Source organism: Salmo salar, chromosome ssa09 (genome assembly GCF_905237065.1).
Source record: "Salmo salar chromosome ssa09, Ssal_v3.1, whole genome shotgun sequence".
In the NCBI taxonomy this organism is placed as follows: domain Eukaryota; kingdom Metazoa; phylum Chordata; class Actinopteri; order Salmoniformes; family Salmonidae; genus Salmo; species Salmo salar.
In genome coordinates this window covers 65,832,755-65,846,301 of record NC_059450.1, presented here as the reverse complement: position 1 = coordinate 65,846,301, position 13,547 = coordinate 65,832,755, and the positions used below count along the sequence as shown (strand labels likewise).

General features: G+C 42.8%; 2 protein-coding genes across 4 annotated transcripts; one reads left to right on the top strand and one right to left on the bottom strand.

Moving 5' to 3' along the window:
• Positions 1 to 132: 132 nt before the first annotated feature.
• Positions 133 to 7,528, bottom strand: LOC106611634 (nuclear cap-binding protein subunit 1-like). Of its 2 annotated transcripts, none has more exons than XM_014212041.2 (22): positions 7,264 to 7,528; positions 6,464 to 6,552; positions 6,215 to 6,315; positions 5,932 to 6,088; positions 5,695 to 5,802; positions 5,473 to 5,594; positions 5,220 to 5,289; positions 4,922 to 5,137; positions 4,699 to 4,796; positions 4,530 to 4,593; positions 4,324 to 4,434; positions 3,917 to 4,044; positions 3,731 to 3,805; positions 3,501 to 3,604; positions 2,973 to 3,095; positions 2,743 to 2,845; positions 2,433 to 2,526; positions 2,175 to 2,278; positions 1,862 to 1,979; positions 1,262 to 1,405; positions 936 to 1,049; positions 133 to 823 (listed from the first exon to the last, which is right to left on the bottom strand). In XM_014212041.2, exons 1-22 carry the CDS (start codon positions 7,295 to 7,297, stop codon positions 710 to 712), a joined length of 2,391 nt encoding a protein of 796 aa, XP_014067516.1. In that variant the 5' UTR covers positions 7,298 to 7,528; the 3' UTR covers positions 133 to 709. The 2 variants fall into 2 exon arrangements, with proteins under 2 accessions (XP_014067516.1, XP_014067517.1); XM_014212042.2 differs by having other exon boundaries at positions 1,262 to 1,402.
• Positions 7,388 to 13,501, top strand: LOC106611636 (thiosulfate sulfurtransferase/rhodanese-like domain-containing protein 2). 2 transcript variants are annotated; one of them, XM_014212045.2, is made up of 9 exons: positions 7,388 to 7,548; positions 8,530 to 8,801; positions 8,877 to 8,985; positions 9,068 to 9,190; positions 12,049 to 12,154; positions 12,274 to 12,389; positions 12,507 to 12,665; positions 12,786 to 12,924; positions 13,109 to 13,501. In XM_014212045.2, exons 1-9 carry the CDS (start codon positions 7,405 to 7,407, stop codon positions 13,333 to 13,335), a joined length of 1,395 nt encoding a protein of 464 aa, XP_014067520.1. In that variant the 5' UTR covers positions 7,388 to 7,404; the 3' UTR covers positions 13,336 to 13,501. The 2 variants fall into 2 exon arrangements, with proteins under 2 accessions (XP_014067520.1, XP_014067522.1); XM_014212047.2 differs by lacking the exon at positions 7,388 to 7,548 and adding an exon at positions 7,640 to 7,922.
• The last annotated feature ends 46 nt before the right edge of the window (positions 13,502 to 13,547 follow it).

Sequence of the window (13,547 nt, the reverse complement as noted above, 5' to 3'; positions counted from 1 at the left end):
CAAGACTTTCATTTCTCTGGGATACTATTATGTACCGTTTACCACATGCATACACCCCGACCAAGATACAGGCAGCTGATAAAATGAGCCATTTATCTAAAAGTTCTAAGTTAAAAAAGAGAGAGACAGGGGTTTAAAAAAAAAAGGAAGCCATTTCAGTGCATTTATTTCATCACTGTTCCAAAGTGTTACAGTGACCAACAGAACTGCACTCCCCTCAGTAGAGACACCATACAGACAATACAGGCAGATAAGACTACAGGAGTTTGAATCATTTCCCCAATTTCAATTCACATAAAATACATATAAAAAAAGTAGAACACTCTGGATTCAGGCTCGCCTGAGCAAAAGTGAAAGCCATCGTCTGCCTTTTGCCTAGTTGCAACCTCAGGTTTTTAAAAGAGCCACCTTAACAGGGCTACGAGTAGCGTGGTAAAAATGAACAGCAAAATGAAGGGGGGGAAAAAAAACAACACACAAAGAAATGGCATAAGACCCGAGAGACAGATTCTAACATCTGTCAAATGTACTACTTCCCCAAATAAACAAATCCTCCTTCAAATATGGTCTCTTATAGTTAATACCGTCAATGGCACTCTCACATACAAAGTAAAAATAAAAAAAAGTCATGGGGACATCTTGATGCAAGTGTGTGTGTGTGTATATAGAGTATGGCATATGTAAAGTAATGGTGTGTGTGTGCAGGGTCTCAGAGCTGCAGGGCACAGAACTGCTGGTAAACAGCTAGGATGTGGTGGTCAAGCTCGGCGGTGAACAGCAGGTTCTCCAGGGTCCCCATGTACTGCTGGATGGTCACATGATGCTACAAAGAAAACAAAAGAACCACATGAACATCAGTTGAACTTGAATTACATGGAATTGAACGGACAGGGCCCGTCAGACTGACAAACGGGGCGAGAAAGGGTAGCTAATACCATGAGGAAGATCTGCTGCAGCCTCTCGATGCAGTTCTTGTACCAGGGCGTGCTGAAGTCCACACTGCCTGTCTCACAGCGCACCAGGTGCTCCGTCAGCATCATGATGAAGCGCTGCGGAGACAGAAGAGAGGGACAAGATTAGAAGGGGGAAAAAAGGATGAAATCAGGCTGGGTACTATGGACTCATACAAAACACGTTGGAGTGACATCCTGTCTACTGTCCTCTTTCCTCAGCATCACTGAACAGTTGAAAACAAAAACAGGAAACCATGTTGCCGACATAGTACATTTAACTTCACAAAGATTTATTGCCCACGCACTACCTGGAAGATGACCAGGAAGAGGTTCTTCTGCTCACTCTGGGCCGACTCCACCTTCTCCTGCAGACGCTCGATCTGCTCCTCCAGCTGACCGTCCTCATCCTCACTGTTCTTCTCCATGTCCTCCTCATCGCCACTGTCCTTCTGCTGAGAGAGGGAGGGGAGAGAGACAAACACACGAGAGAGATTGAGGGAGAGAAAGAGTCAATCTTATTTGCGTATTTGGCTCCTCTCGTCCCTTTAAAAATGGCAGCAGCACTGACATCTACTGGTAATGTCTATTACCAGCAAACACAGACTAAACTAATTAAAATGTTTTAATATGATTGAAAGGGACAGTGTGTCCATTCAAGGCCAAATTCAATTTGTTGGGTTGATAATTCACGTGTGATGCATGTTTAGAAAGCAAAACTAGTGCACAATCTAAAAGGACACTATATATAGACAAGGGAACATTCTACCTTGTGCAAACCTTGGAAGAGAAACTACTGGCACAATCAGTACAATATTCAGAGCAATGCTGTTGGTTGATTTGTGCATTTAAAGTCTATAAAGAGGCAGTGTTTACAGCAGCGGTTGCTAGGACACCCTCCTGCTGCCTACCTTCTTATGCTGTTGCCTCTCCAGCTTATCCTTGGCCTCCTCCAGCTCTTTCTGAATCTTCTGGACGTGTTTGTTCATCTTACGGATGGTGGAGTGCAGAATCTCCCACACGTAAAACCTGCCCGCCACAAGGCCAAGCATGGAGTATCCATGAGTTCATTCATTTCAAAACAGTGGATTTTTTATACTGTAGTACATATTAGGATAATTGATAACTATTGATCGCGATACTTGCATGATCTGATTTACAGCAAAGGAAGACACAGCAAACGTGCATGTGCGGGCGCACACACAGAGAGAGTTTAACACCCACCTGGTAAATTCATGAGCCATGTTTGGGGAGAAGAGCCAGTTGGCTACGGCTGCACAGTCCACAATCTGTGTACGGATCAACTTGTCCACCAGCACAGAGATCATCTGCACAGACAGAGAAAGGTCAACCGCACAGTTACACCACAGACTCACCTTTCTCCATACACCCTATGGTCATATCACAATTCACAAAATCTATATTAACTCTGTGGAAATGAGGGTTCTAGTGTAGGTGACGGAGGTGGGTGGTCGGTCTCACTTGTGGGTGGTTCCTCCAGACCTCGTAGACCACCCGGAGGATGTGCAGCTTGCCCTCGTCACAGTCCGTCAGGACCTTGAGAATCTCATGGAACCTGGCAGATGGAAACAGGAGGCGTTGTACTTTAGGCGTTGTACACACAGACAACACACGCAAAAATCAACAGACGACGGATTCCCACCATTCATTCAACTGCCTGGTATCATAGCGATGCTACACTAAGGCTCAAGACTGAACAATGCCACCCTTTTCTGTGGCACAGAAAAGGGCACAGAAAGGGAGGGTGTGGGTCGGCATAACAGGCACTCACTTGGCCAGGGCACTGAAGGAGTGGCTGAAGGACTTGGCAGCCAGATGGAGAAGGGTCTGCAGGAACACTTCTATCTTTAGGGGGTTGAAGCCCTCGCCCTCATCTGGAAACAGACAAAGGAGGAGCGAGTGAGAAATGAGCAGAACATATCCCTATGGTGTACAGTACTGTAATGAGTGTATGTAGGATATAGGAACACTGAGAAGGTGAGTGCTTTGGGGCTAACTGACCGTCGTCATCTTCCTGGTTGGGGTTTGGCACGTCTTTGAGCACGGTGAGGATCTCCTCGTTGGAGGCCCGGTTCTTGATGGCGTTGCCCACGGTTATGGCCACGGCATAGCCTGGCAGCGCACCTGGATAAAGGCAGAGGTGTCGTGTTGTATTTCTGATAGCGCTTACGTCAAGAGTTCAACAGTAAGAAAAAGGAAAACTGCACACTGTATTTACTTAGATTACGCTGAGTGAACTACTTTCCTGTTACAGGCTAATTACATCTGTTCCATTACAGTTTCACTGGAATAACAACACTAATGTGAAGTGTTACCCCTGGGGTTTATTTGAGCTTTACCCTCAAAAGGCTGCCACTTGTGATCACACTCTTACAATCCAACAGAAAAAAATAAATAAATGGCAGACCAATTACGAGCACATTAGAGTCATCTTAGTCCCCAGGCTATGATGCGCCAACAGAGAGAAGTTTACAGAAATACATTCAGGAATACATAAAAGAATGGCCCCTGGTGAGGCAGTGTACTTACTGTTGGCCTCATCTTGGTATTTGTAAAAGAAGATGGGGTCGGCTGGGATGAGGGCTGAGAAAGTGGGCGGGACAATGTCCACTATTCGCTGATGATAGGAGAGCCTGGAGGTCAAGGACAAAAGTCGATTGGTCAATTTACAGGGACAGACTCTATAACACATCCCTCCCCATGTATGATTTAAAACAAGCTGGGTGCAACACAGTATTAGTGGATCTGAATGGAAATACCTCATGCATTTCTCCAGAACCTCCTTGACAAACTTGGGCTTGGGCTTGTCTGCATCCAGCGCTAAACAGTCCGTCCTTTGGAGAATAACATTTATTTGTTCTAAATAGTAAATCAGTATTTCATATAATAAGTAGGGGTTCCAACAAAATAAAATGAAAAGTTGTGTGAAAGACAGCTGATCTTACCAGTCGTCCCAGCTCCATCGGAACTGAAAGTTGCTCAAATGGTGGGAGAACCAGTTGAGGAGTCGGTCTATGCAAGTAGTGTTCATAGTGTCCAGTCTCATGTACATCATCTCTGTGGCTTGGGCCAACTGGGAGGAGGCTGTTAAGGGGTTAACGCTCACTGTTGATGTAAAACAAGTATCCAAGCCTGACAAAAAATGACTTGTGGTCGATCTGTTGATTAAAAAAAAAGTAGGATCTTTCCCATGCCATTTTGTGTACCTTGGTTTCCCACTATTCTCAGATGTTGCATAGGAGAAAAATGTATTTCTAAAGTATTCAAACAAGCATTTCTGTGATGGACCACCCATTCAGTGTGACCTTCACTAGACTGTGATGGGTAGTCCCAGTAGTGGGGAGAAGGATACAACTTGAGGCAGGGAGCCTGGCTGCAGCTTGCAGAGCTCGATGAGCAGTGTGGTGTACATGACGTCGATGTGGGGGGGACAGGGCAGCTGGAAGAGCTCTCCAAAGATCACCTGGCAGAAGAGAGGGAAAGAGGAAGCGAAGCGTCGACTTCGGTCATGTCCTCATATTGATATGAAACCTTGATATGAAGCAGTAATGGGCTTACCTCCACAATGTGATAGTTGAGTGGGATCTTATTTTTTCCTGGATAGCTGAGCAACTGCGCAGCACTGAAAACAAATAATAAGTTGTTCGCTCAATTACGAGTCAGAAATGACTCAGTCGCACAACAAGAGGACACATAAACAAGTAAATTAGAAAGTTCAGCAGCTCACCAGGTCTTCCTCTCTTTCCAGTGGGATTTGATGATGTTGTGAAGGTTATCCTCAATCACAAACCTCTCCACAGAGTGGCTGCCTGGCATGACGGGACCCTGTGGTCAGGGAGAGAGAGAGAGAAAGACTAGTCAGAGCATTCCAAAAAGGCCACCCCATTCCCAAACGTTCCTCTTTCTATGTACTCTCTGACTGGTCTGAGCGAGGGAGTACTACACAGTACCTCGGGGGCATCGGTGTAGTCGAACATGCGGAAGATGACGCGGGGCATGGGGTACTGGCAGTCGGGCATGTGGGCAGGCGGGGTGAAGGGTGGCAGGTTGTGCTGCAGGGCCTCACACAGCACGCTGTCAAAGGCGATGTACGGCCGCAGGATGTGGCGCTCCTGCCAGCGGTCCTTCTTCAGCTTCTGGATCTGAGCCCACAGGCAGTCCAGGTACTGAGGGCGAGCGAGGAAGAGGTGATGGTTATGATGGTTATGACAGAGGATTAACATATATGAACACATATCTCTTACTTACCTCCTCTTGTGGGTGTGGCTTCTCTGCTGTCCAAACCTGAAGCATGGGGACATGAGTCTTTAGTCGCCTCCTAAAAAAAACATAGATTGGTGTCACCATGACCGTCTCACCACTATTGACTGCAGTTGACAAAGGAGTCTCCCTCAAAATACTCATGAATTTCAGTTGCATTACATCATGCACAGTTCCTCAACTAGGAAAGAGCCAGAAAGACATGTTAATACCAAACTAAGAGGGGGGAAAAAAAGCATACTTGAGGTAACTGTCAATCTGGTTAAGGAGCCTGTCCATCTCCACATCCTTCTTCTCATAGAGTTCCTTCCCAACCCAGGGGAGACTGGAGAGTACAACATAGACAAACCAGTCCGAGCGCACCTGGGAAGAGGGAAAACAGTCAAAATGGACCAATACTAAAACTAAACTGTATATACTTGCATACAATTCAAGGGTTTAAAATGCATCAATAAGATGTTACCTGCGGCACATCTTCCTCCTGAGTGACACTAACAAAGTTCTCAAACATGGCCACCATGGAGGGAGCAGCGATCACGTGGCAGTTCACCAGGTCACAGAGGAAGCGCACCTGGAGAAAAGAGGGAAACCATTGTTTAGCATAACGTTAAACATGATTGTAATGCATCTATAATTACTTTGAAAGAACATTGCCTTGGTGAGCCTGTGGACTAATTATTTTATCGCACCAAACACTTACTAGGTAAAGCGCTTCGGTGTACAGGTTGGCCTTCAAGGTCTCTTTGAGTTGTCGGATCATGGCCTCCACAAACTCCCCGCCAAAGTTGTAGTTCCTGGCATTGAGAAGGCCCACTAATGTTGTGTACACGGTCAGCTTCTCGGGTAGAAGTCGAGCCCTGTCAAAACCAGACACACAATTACAGTACCAGTCAAAAGTTTGGACACACCTACTCATTCCATGGTTTTTCTTTATTTTTACTAAAAGTCCTTCAAATGTATAAGAATAACTTCCAATAGCTTACACAGCACACAAAATGCGGAGGATTTTGTTTTTGTAGTTGGGGAGGTCGGCTTCCAAGACACCTGCAAGACCTTCCAAATTGCTTTCCAGGGAAGAGGTACTCTGCAAATGAAGAAATTGTTGTAGGGCAACATATCTGGTGATTTCTGGGGTCAAATCAGGCAACAACAAAAAAGTATAGTGAGTGAGAAAATACACACATGGGTATCATGCAGAAAACATCCCCACACTTACTGCAAAGCCCTATTACCTTTTCTCCCACTCGACATATCAGTGATTCCAGGCGATCCTCAATCTCAATGGGCTCAGACGTTCTCCTTCTTTTGTGAGACTGGCCGCCTTGAAATCAGACACACATACAGGACGGATGATGGGGAGATGGAACATATACAAGCTGAGATAAAGCCTTCCTTCAATGTAGTATTTTGTGCTAGCTCAAATACGCTTAGCTCTAAAAACGTTATCCTTCAGTAGTGTAACAAGTTACTAGCTAGTTAATTTCACTAATCATTATTTTGAACATCCGCTGTCTGTGGGGTAGCATTGCCAGCTAGCGAGATTTACAACTTTTTGGCATCACTGGTTGCCGCCCCCAAGGTCTGAAATAATATTAACAGTTGTTAACAACAAGAGAATAACGTTAGCTATATATCACATTATATGTTGGTCAAATGTTTAACGTTATGGTAGGATAAAGAAGTGTTTTTGCTTTATGTGATGGGGAACGAAAGGTAGTTCGCTAGGCAATTTCTAGTCAACAGGCTAAAAGCAAGGGCTATGCTAATCCATCAGGCTAACTAGCTAGCCAATCACGGGGCGCTGGAAAACTGCCAATGACTTGCGAAATACTTGTTTTAAAGTGTCACATACAAGTATGAACCGATACAGTCATCGTTAGCTAATTGAAATGACTAGCTATAATGATTTAGTTAGCAATCAAGGTGGTTAGCTAGCATGCACACACTGACAAACAGAACGAGCAGCATCAACTCTCGCGGGCTTCAGCTAAACGTTATACCGTTAGCCACGAAGTAACGAGCGACAACTTACCATCATCTCCGTCACTGTGCCGTCTTCTCGACATTTTATTGTTGACACCGTTGGATTAATAATTGTGTGCTGCTTCTTTTGGAATATGGCAACAATATTTTTCGAAATAAGTAACCGAGTTATAAAGATTAGATTTTTTCAATGGTCGCGAAAATAATAGCGGTCAGATTCAAGTCAGGCACATCCGGAGTGGAGGTTAACCAGAAGTACTTGGTTGTGTACTTTATTTGTCTTCCGAATTTCTTGTGTTTGGTTCCGTATTTGTCATCACCGGTGTGTCTTAACGTAAGTTAGCTAGCTAGTACTGTTACTTTATAGCTACATTTTGTTGGTTTTGATGATAAACTCGGGTACAAAGGTTATTTGCTTGTTTTGCTTCGTTTAATGTTTTATTTGCTGACATAAGTAAAAGAAGGCATGGGGGCTAGCTTCAACTGCATGCTAGGTAACATCGTTATTATCATCTTAGCAAATAACGTTATCACTCTAGAAAAGGTCTAGCCACAGAAAGAAGAGGGGACATGATGACAACCGATGATATGGCTTGCAATGAGTTAATTAACATAGATGTTGACACCCTTGCCCCCTATGATTTTAAACAAGAAAAACTCAAACTTTCTGCAACTCTACGAAAGTACTACTCATTCTGTAAGAGGAGGGTGAGTGTTTATTTTTTTTTATTTAACCTTTATTTAACCAGGTAAGCTAATTGAGAACAAGTTCTCATTTACAACTGCGACCATGCCAAGATAAAGCAAAGCAGCGCGACACAAACAACAACACATGGACTAAACAAGCGTACAGTCAATAACACAATATACCAAAATTAAGTCTATATACAGTGTGTGCAAATTGCGTGAGGAGGTAAGGCAATAAATAGGCCATAGTAGCGTAGTAATTACAGTCTAGCAAATGAACACTGGAGTGATAGATGAGCAGATGATGATGTGCAAGTAGAAATACTGGTGTGCAAAAGAGCAGAAAAGTAAATAAAAACAATATGGGGATGAGGTAGGTAGATTAGGTGGGCTATTTACAGATGGGCTATGTACAGCTGCAGCGATCGGTTAGCTGCTCAGATAGCTGATGTTTAAAGTTAGTGAGGGAAATAAGTCTCCAGCTTCAGCTATGTTTTTTTTTTTTTTTTGCTATTCGTTCCAGTCATTGGCAGTAGAGCACTGGAGTGTAACAAACGGTCTATTTTATTGGCTTGCTAAAGTGCTGGTTATTGTATGTCATAATGGAAACGTATCTCTAATCTTGCAGACATTTGGAACATTTGTGGCATCCAAAAGAGCTTCAATAACAGTTTGGAATTGCTGTGGCCAGACCTTCAAGGAACTTTCTTCCATCCACAAACATGTGGCAAGGACTCATGACACTGACATTCACCAGCTTACCCAGTCCACATTTGAGGTTTTACTGAGCCAGATTGAGAAAGAAGCCACTTCGCAACAACAATCAACAGAGAAAGAGCCCGTGGACATTTCCTCCTGGATACCTGACACCAGTCACATCACTGGTGACCAGCTACACAAGTATGGGAGTTATTACATTAGACTGTATGGTACTCTATGAAATCAATAGCTTCTCATGCTCTGTTTCTTGTAAAGTGGCCCAGGCGAGGTTCTTCTGCTCTACTGCTACTGTCAGCTGGCAGATCCACAGCTCATCTGTGCTTGGCAAAAGGCCCTTTGTGAAAAACTCCAGTTAACTGGCAAGGTAACAGAATTACAGAATCTTGGCTTATAAACTGATGATGATGTATATATTTTTACATTCAGTTATCATACAATTTCTACAGGTGAGGGTGGCAACTGAGGGGATCAATGGAACAGTTGGAGGCACAAAAGTGGCGACTAGCTTGTACATCAAGGCAATGTGCTCCCATCCAATCTTCAATATAATGAAAAAAGAAGATTTTAAGGTAAAACAGAAAGGCTTCAGTTTGGGGCAATTCTATTGCCCAAATTTATGAGAAAATCAGGATGAAAGGGGCCATTTTTAGGCCCATTTTAGACCTTTACGTGCCTCCTTTGAGACCCTATGATCCGTGAGACGTACATGATACAGACATCTTGGTGTCATTTTACCAGTGTAGTGGAGGGTATACGCTGTATATCCACTTGTTTTTCAGTGGGCATTGTATATACTCGCGTCTTAATCCCTAAGATGCGTATCAAAGTAGTGTAGTGGAGGTATACACCGTATCAAGGCTGATGGAACCGATCAGAATGTTTAGCTTAATCTTGAACTAGTATTATTTCTTCACATTTTAGGCGCAGCAATGTGCATATGGTGGTAGGCCTAAGTGCGAATGTTCAAAAATGCAATTTGTGGGTAAACACCGTTATAAAATGCACACCGCACATGGACAGAGATGGACATTTACTTTAGAAATGTAGAAAAGATGCAACAACTATCATGGGTTGATAATGCCTTTAACTGCTAGACAATGAAAGAAACTTGAAAGAACCAATAGAACAGGAAAGGAAGTCATTATAAAATAATTACCTCTACGTTTCTATGGTGGGATTTTGTCTATAAGCTATATTGAACAAAAATATAAACGCAACAATTACAGTTCATATAAAGAAATCAGTTCATTTTAAATAAATAAATTAGGCCCTAATCTATGGATTTCACATGACTGGGTCGGGGTGCAGCCGTGGGTGGGCCTGCGAGGGCATAGGCCCAACCACTTGGGAGCCAGGCTCAGCCAATAAGAATGACTTTTTCCCCACAAAAGGGCATTATTACAGACGTAAATACTCCTCAGCACCCCCCATCCCTCTGACGATCCAGCAGGTGAAGAAGCCGGATGTGGAGGTTCTGGGTTGGACATACTACCAAATTCTAAAAAAATGATGTTGGAGGCGGCTTATGGTAACGAAATGAACATTCAATTCTTTGGCAACAGCTCTGGTCGACATGCCAATTGCATGCCCCTCAAAACTTGAGACATCTGTGGTATTGTGTTGTGTGACAACTGCACATTTTAGAGTGGCCTCTTATTGTCCCCAGCACAAGGTGCACCTGTGTAATGATCGTGCTGTTTAATCAGCGTTTTGATATGCCACACCTGTCAGGTGGATGGTTTATCTTGACAAAGGGTAAAATGCTCACTAACAGGGATGTAAACAAATTATACACAACATTTTAGAGAAATAAGCTTTTTGTGCGTATGGAACATTTCTGTGCTCTTTTATTTCAGCTCATGAAACATGGGACCAGCACTTTACATGTTGCGTTTTATATTTTTTCTAAGTATTCTTTGAAGCAAGGCAAGACATGCCTCAATATATGAAGTAAATGTCCAGTTTTAAACAATTAAAGAACAGGAACAATATAGCGACACCAACAATAGGCCTAACCATTGTCTTGTAGATGGAAAAGCTTTCCAAGAATGTTCTCAATTAAATGTTAACTAGCTACAAAGTAGCCTATGCCTACCTGGCAGAATCAATCCAGTGGCTGTTTGTTTTGCAAACTGCAACTCGTGCTACAGAAACACATCTAACCAAACCACAGTGCTAGGTGCCTGTGCGCTTGAATTAAAGGGTAACTACATTCGAAAAAACAAAAGTCTTAGATTTTTCCCAAACCTCAAAAGTGGTCTCCTGATGTGGTTCTAAGTCCATAACAATGCTTTAACATCTTTTTTTGTTGTTGTTGAGAGTGAAAATCTGAAACCTATTAATTTATGACAGTTGATTGCCGAATTTATGTTTCAATAGTTGGTCTATTATTAGCCTACTGCACAGTACAGCTTGGGTTGGCCTGACTGTGAAAGACCCATATGGGATTTATCACGTTAGGTCGTTGTGCGTGTCTCTGTTTGTCAAAGAATTTTTCACACGAGGTGCCTTTCCTTTGCCGGGCAGGCCGTCTGGGAAATTTTTGGAAAAATGTGAGTATTCCCACTTCTCCAGGCACCACTACACCATTGCATTTTACTCCTTTTATCGTGTGATCTCAACTATGGAGTATATCATGATCCCGGAAAAAAAAATGTTCACATTCATTTATTCAACATTAAAAATATTAATATCTCAAAAGTACCCTTTTTGATTTTGCTTATTTAAAAAAAAAATGTTTTACATATTGTTTGGAACCATATACTCTTCAAACACGTCAAATTTCCAGAATGGGTTCTCTGGTTCTTTAATATTTGATCCATTTAATGCTTAGAAATTGACATGAATGAAGTCAAAAAGGGTACTTTTGAGAAATTATAATTTATATTGAATATTTTTATTAAATGTTGAATAAAAATGTGTATTTCTGAATCTAGACAGACTCCATTTGTTAGGAGTATAATGACACCAATATGTTGTCTGTATCATGTACATTTCACAGATCATAGGGTCTTACAGGAGGCAAGTCTTCCCTGTGGCTCAGTTGGTAGAGCATGGTGTTTGCAACACCAGGGTTGTGGGTTTGATTCCCACGGGGGGCCAGTACAAAAAAAAAAAAAATGTATGAAATGTATGCTTTCACTACTGTAAGTCGCTCTGGATAAGAGCGTCTGCTAAATGACTAAAATGTAAATGTAAATGCATGTATAGGTCTAAAAAGGGCCTTAAATGGCAATTTTCATCATGACTTTCTCAAACTGTTTGTGATTCAATTGTAAAAAGCATGTCAAACTTTCTTTATCCCAATGAAGTTATGTGAAAATTGTTTTAGCAATCTGAGAAACCTAAAATATTTTCGGGCTGTACTGGCGTGGAATCGACCAAGTGTTGTTTTCAGTGCTCAATATGTCTTTCTGTGTCTCCTTAGACCAGCAATGGGGGCGCAGAGTGTTTTTGTGACCTGAGGGTTGGAGTCTACAAGGAAATAGTGCCAATGGGAGTGGACCCTGATGCCCTCTCTTACAGTCTAGCAGGTAAACAAAATGTGTGTCTCGTGTACGTCTGCGTTGTATATGCTATTTAACATGATGGAACCAGTAAGTGGTTATGGTTGAATATGGCCCTGAGTTAAGCTTCTGTTTTTACCACTTAGGTACTCACTTGGAACCTGAAGAATTCCACAAAGAAGTGGAGGCACTTTTGTCAAAAGGTGACTCTTGCAATGATACAATACTGCTGGACTGCCGGAACTTCTACGAGAGTAGAATTGTAAGTATTGCTTTTGACTGCATATGTTTGTATCCCACTTTGTTCTTTATGACATTTTTTAATTTATCATATAGGGTAATAAAAATAATGGCAGGTTAAATATGTTTTTGTTTTCAGGGCCAGTTCAGCCAGTGTTTGGCCCCTAACATCCGAAAATTCAGTTACTTCCCCGATTACGTTGACCAGAACCTTGACCTCTTTCGAGACAAGAAGGTCCTTATGTACTGTACCGGCGGCATTCGTTGTGAACGCGGCTCAGCCTATCTCCGCTCAAAAGTAAGCCTACCTTTCAGGTTTTGCACAGTGACAGTATATCATTGGAACATTTCAAACACACTTCATCCAACCAAAAAGCGAAACCTAAACAAACAGTGTTTGTTTCTTTCCTACTTCCAGCATGTGTGTAAAGAAGTTTATCAGCTGAAAGGTGGCATTCATAAGTACCTGGAACAATTCCCTGAGGGCTTCTATCGCGGCAAACTGTTTGTGTTTGACGAGCGCTTTGCAATCTCCTCCAACAGTGACATCATCTCAGGTCTGTATTAACTGTGAATTGCCCTTTAAGACTTTGATCATCACAATGTTTTTTTGTTTTTTTATGTAAGCAGTAGCAAACCCAGCATTCCAACATATGGTTTTAAACGATGAATGCAGCCTTAAGATGCTTTTGGGAAACCAGGCCCTGTTCATCAACATTCCTCTCCCCTTCCTGTGTGCAGAGTGTAGGTACTGCAATTCTCCGTGGGACCAGTACCAGCTATGCTCCACCCACTTCTGCTGCCAGCTGGTCCTTTCCTGCTCTGCCTGCAGACAGGGGGGCCACACTGCCTGCTGCCCCATCTGCCAGACCAAGGGCAAGGGAGAAGAGTCCTCCGCCACACCTCCACAGAGAGAGGAGTGCGAGTGCACAGCCATGCGGCCCAGGATCCCCCAGGATGCATTGTGATGTGACATAACCAGTTAAAAAAAGTTCAACAGCGCTAAGCAGAGACCTTACAAGGAGCTTAACCCATGCATGTATTTTAAATGGTCAATCCTTATTCAATAGACTCAAATGTGATTGTGGTGACAATCGGCTTGTGCCTATTTTAAATAAAGAAATCCTCAACAGATCTGTTATTTTATTCGTTTGCCTTTAATTACTCACCATCATGAGTT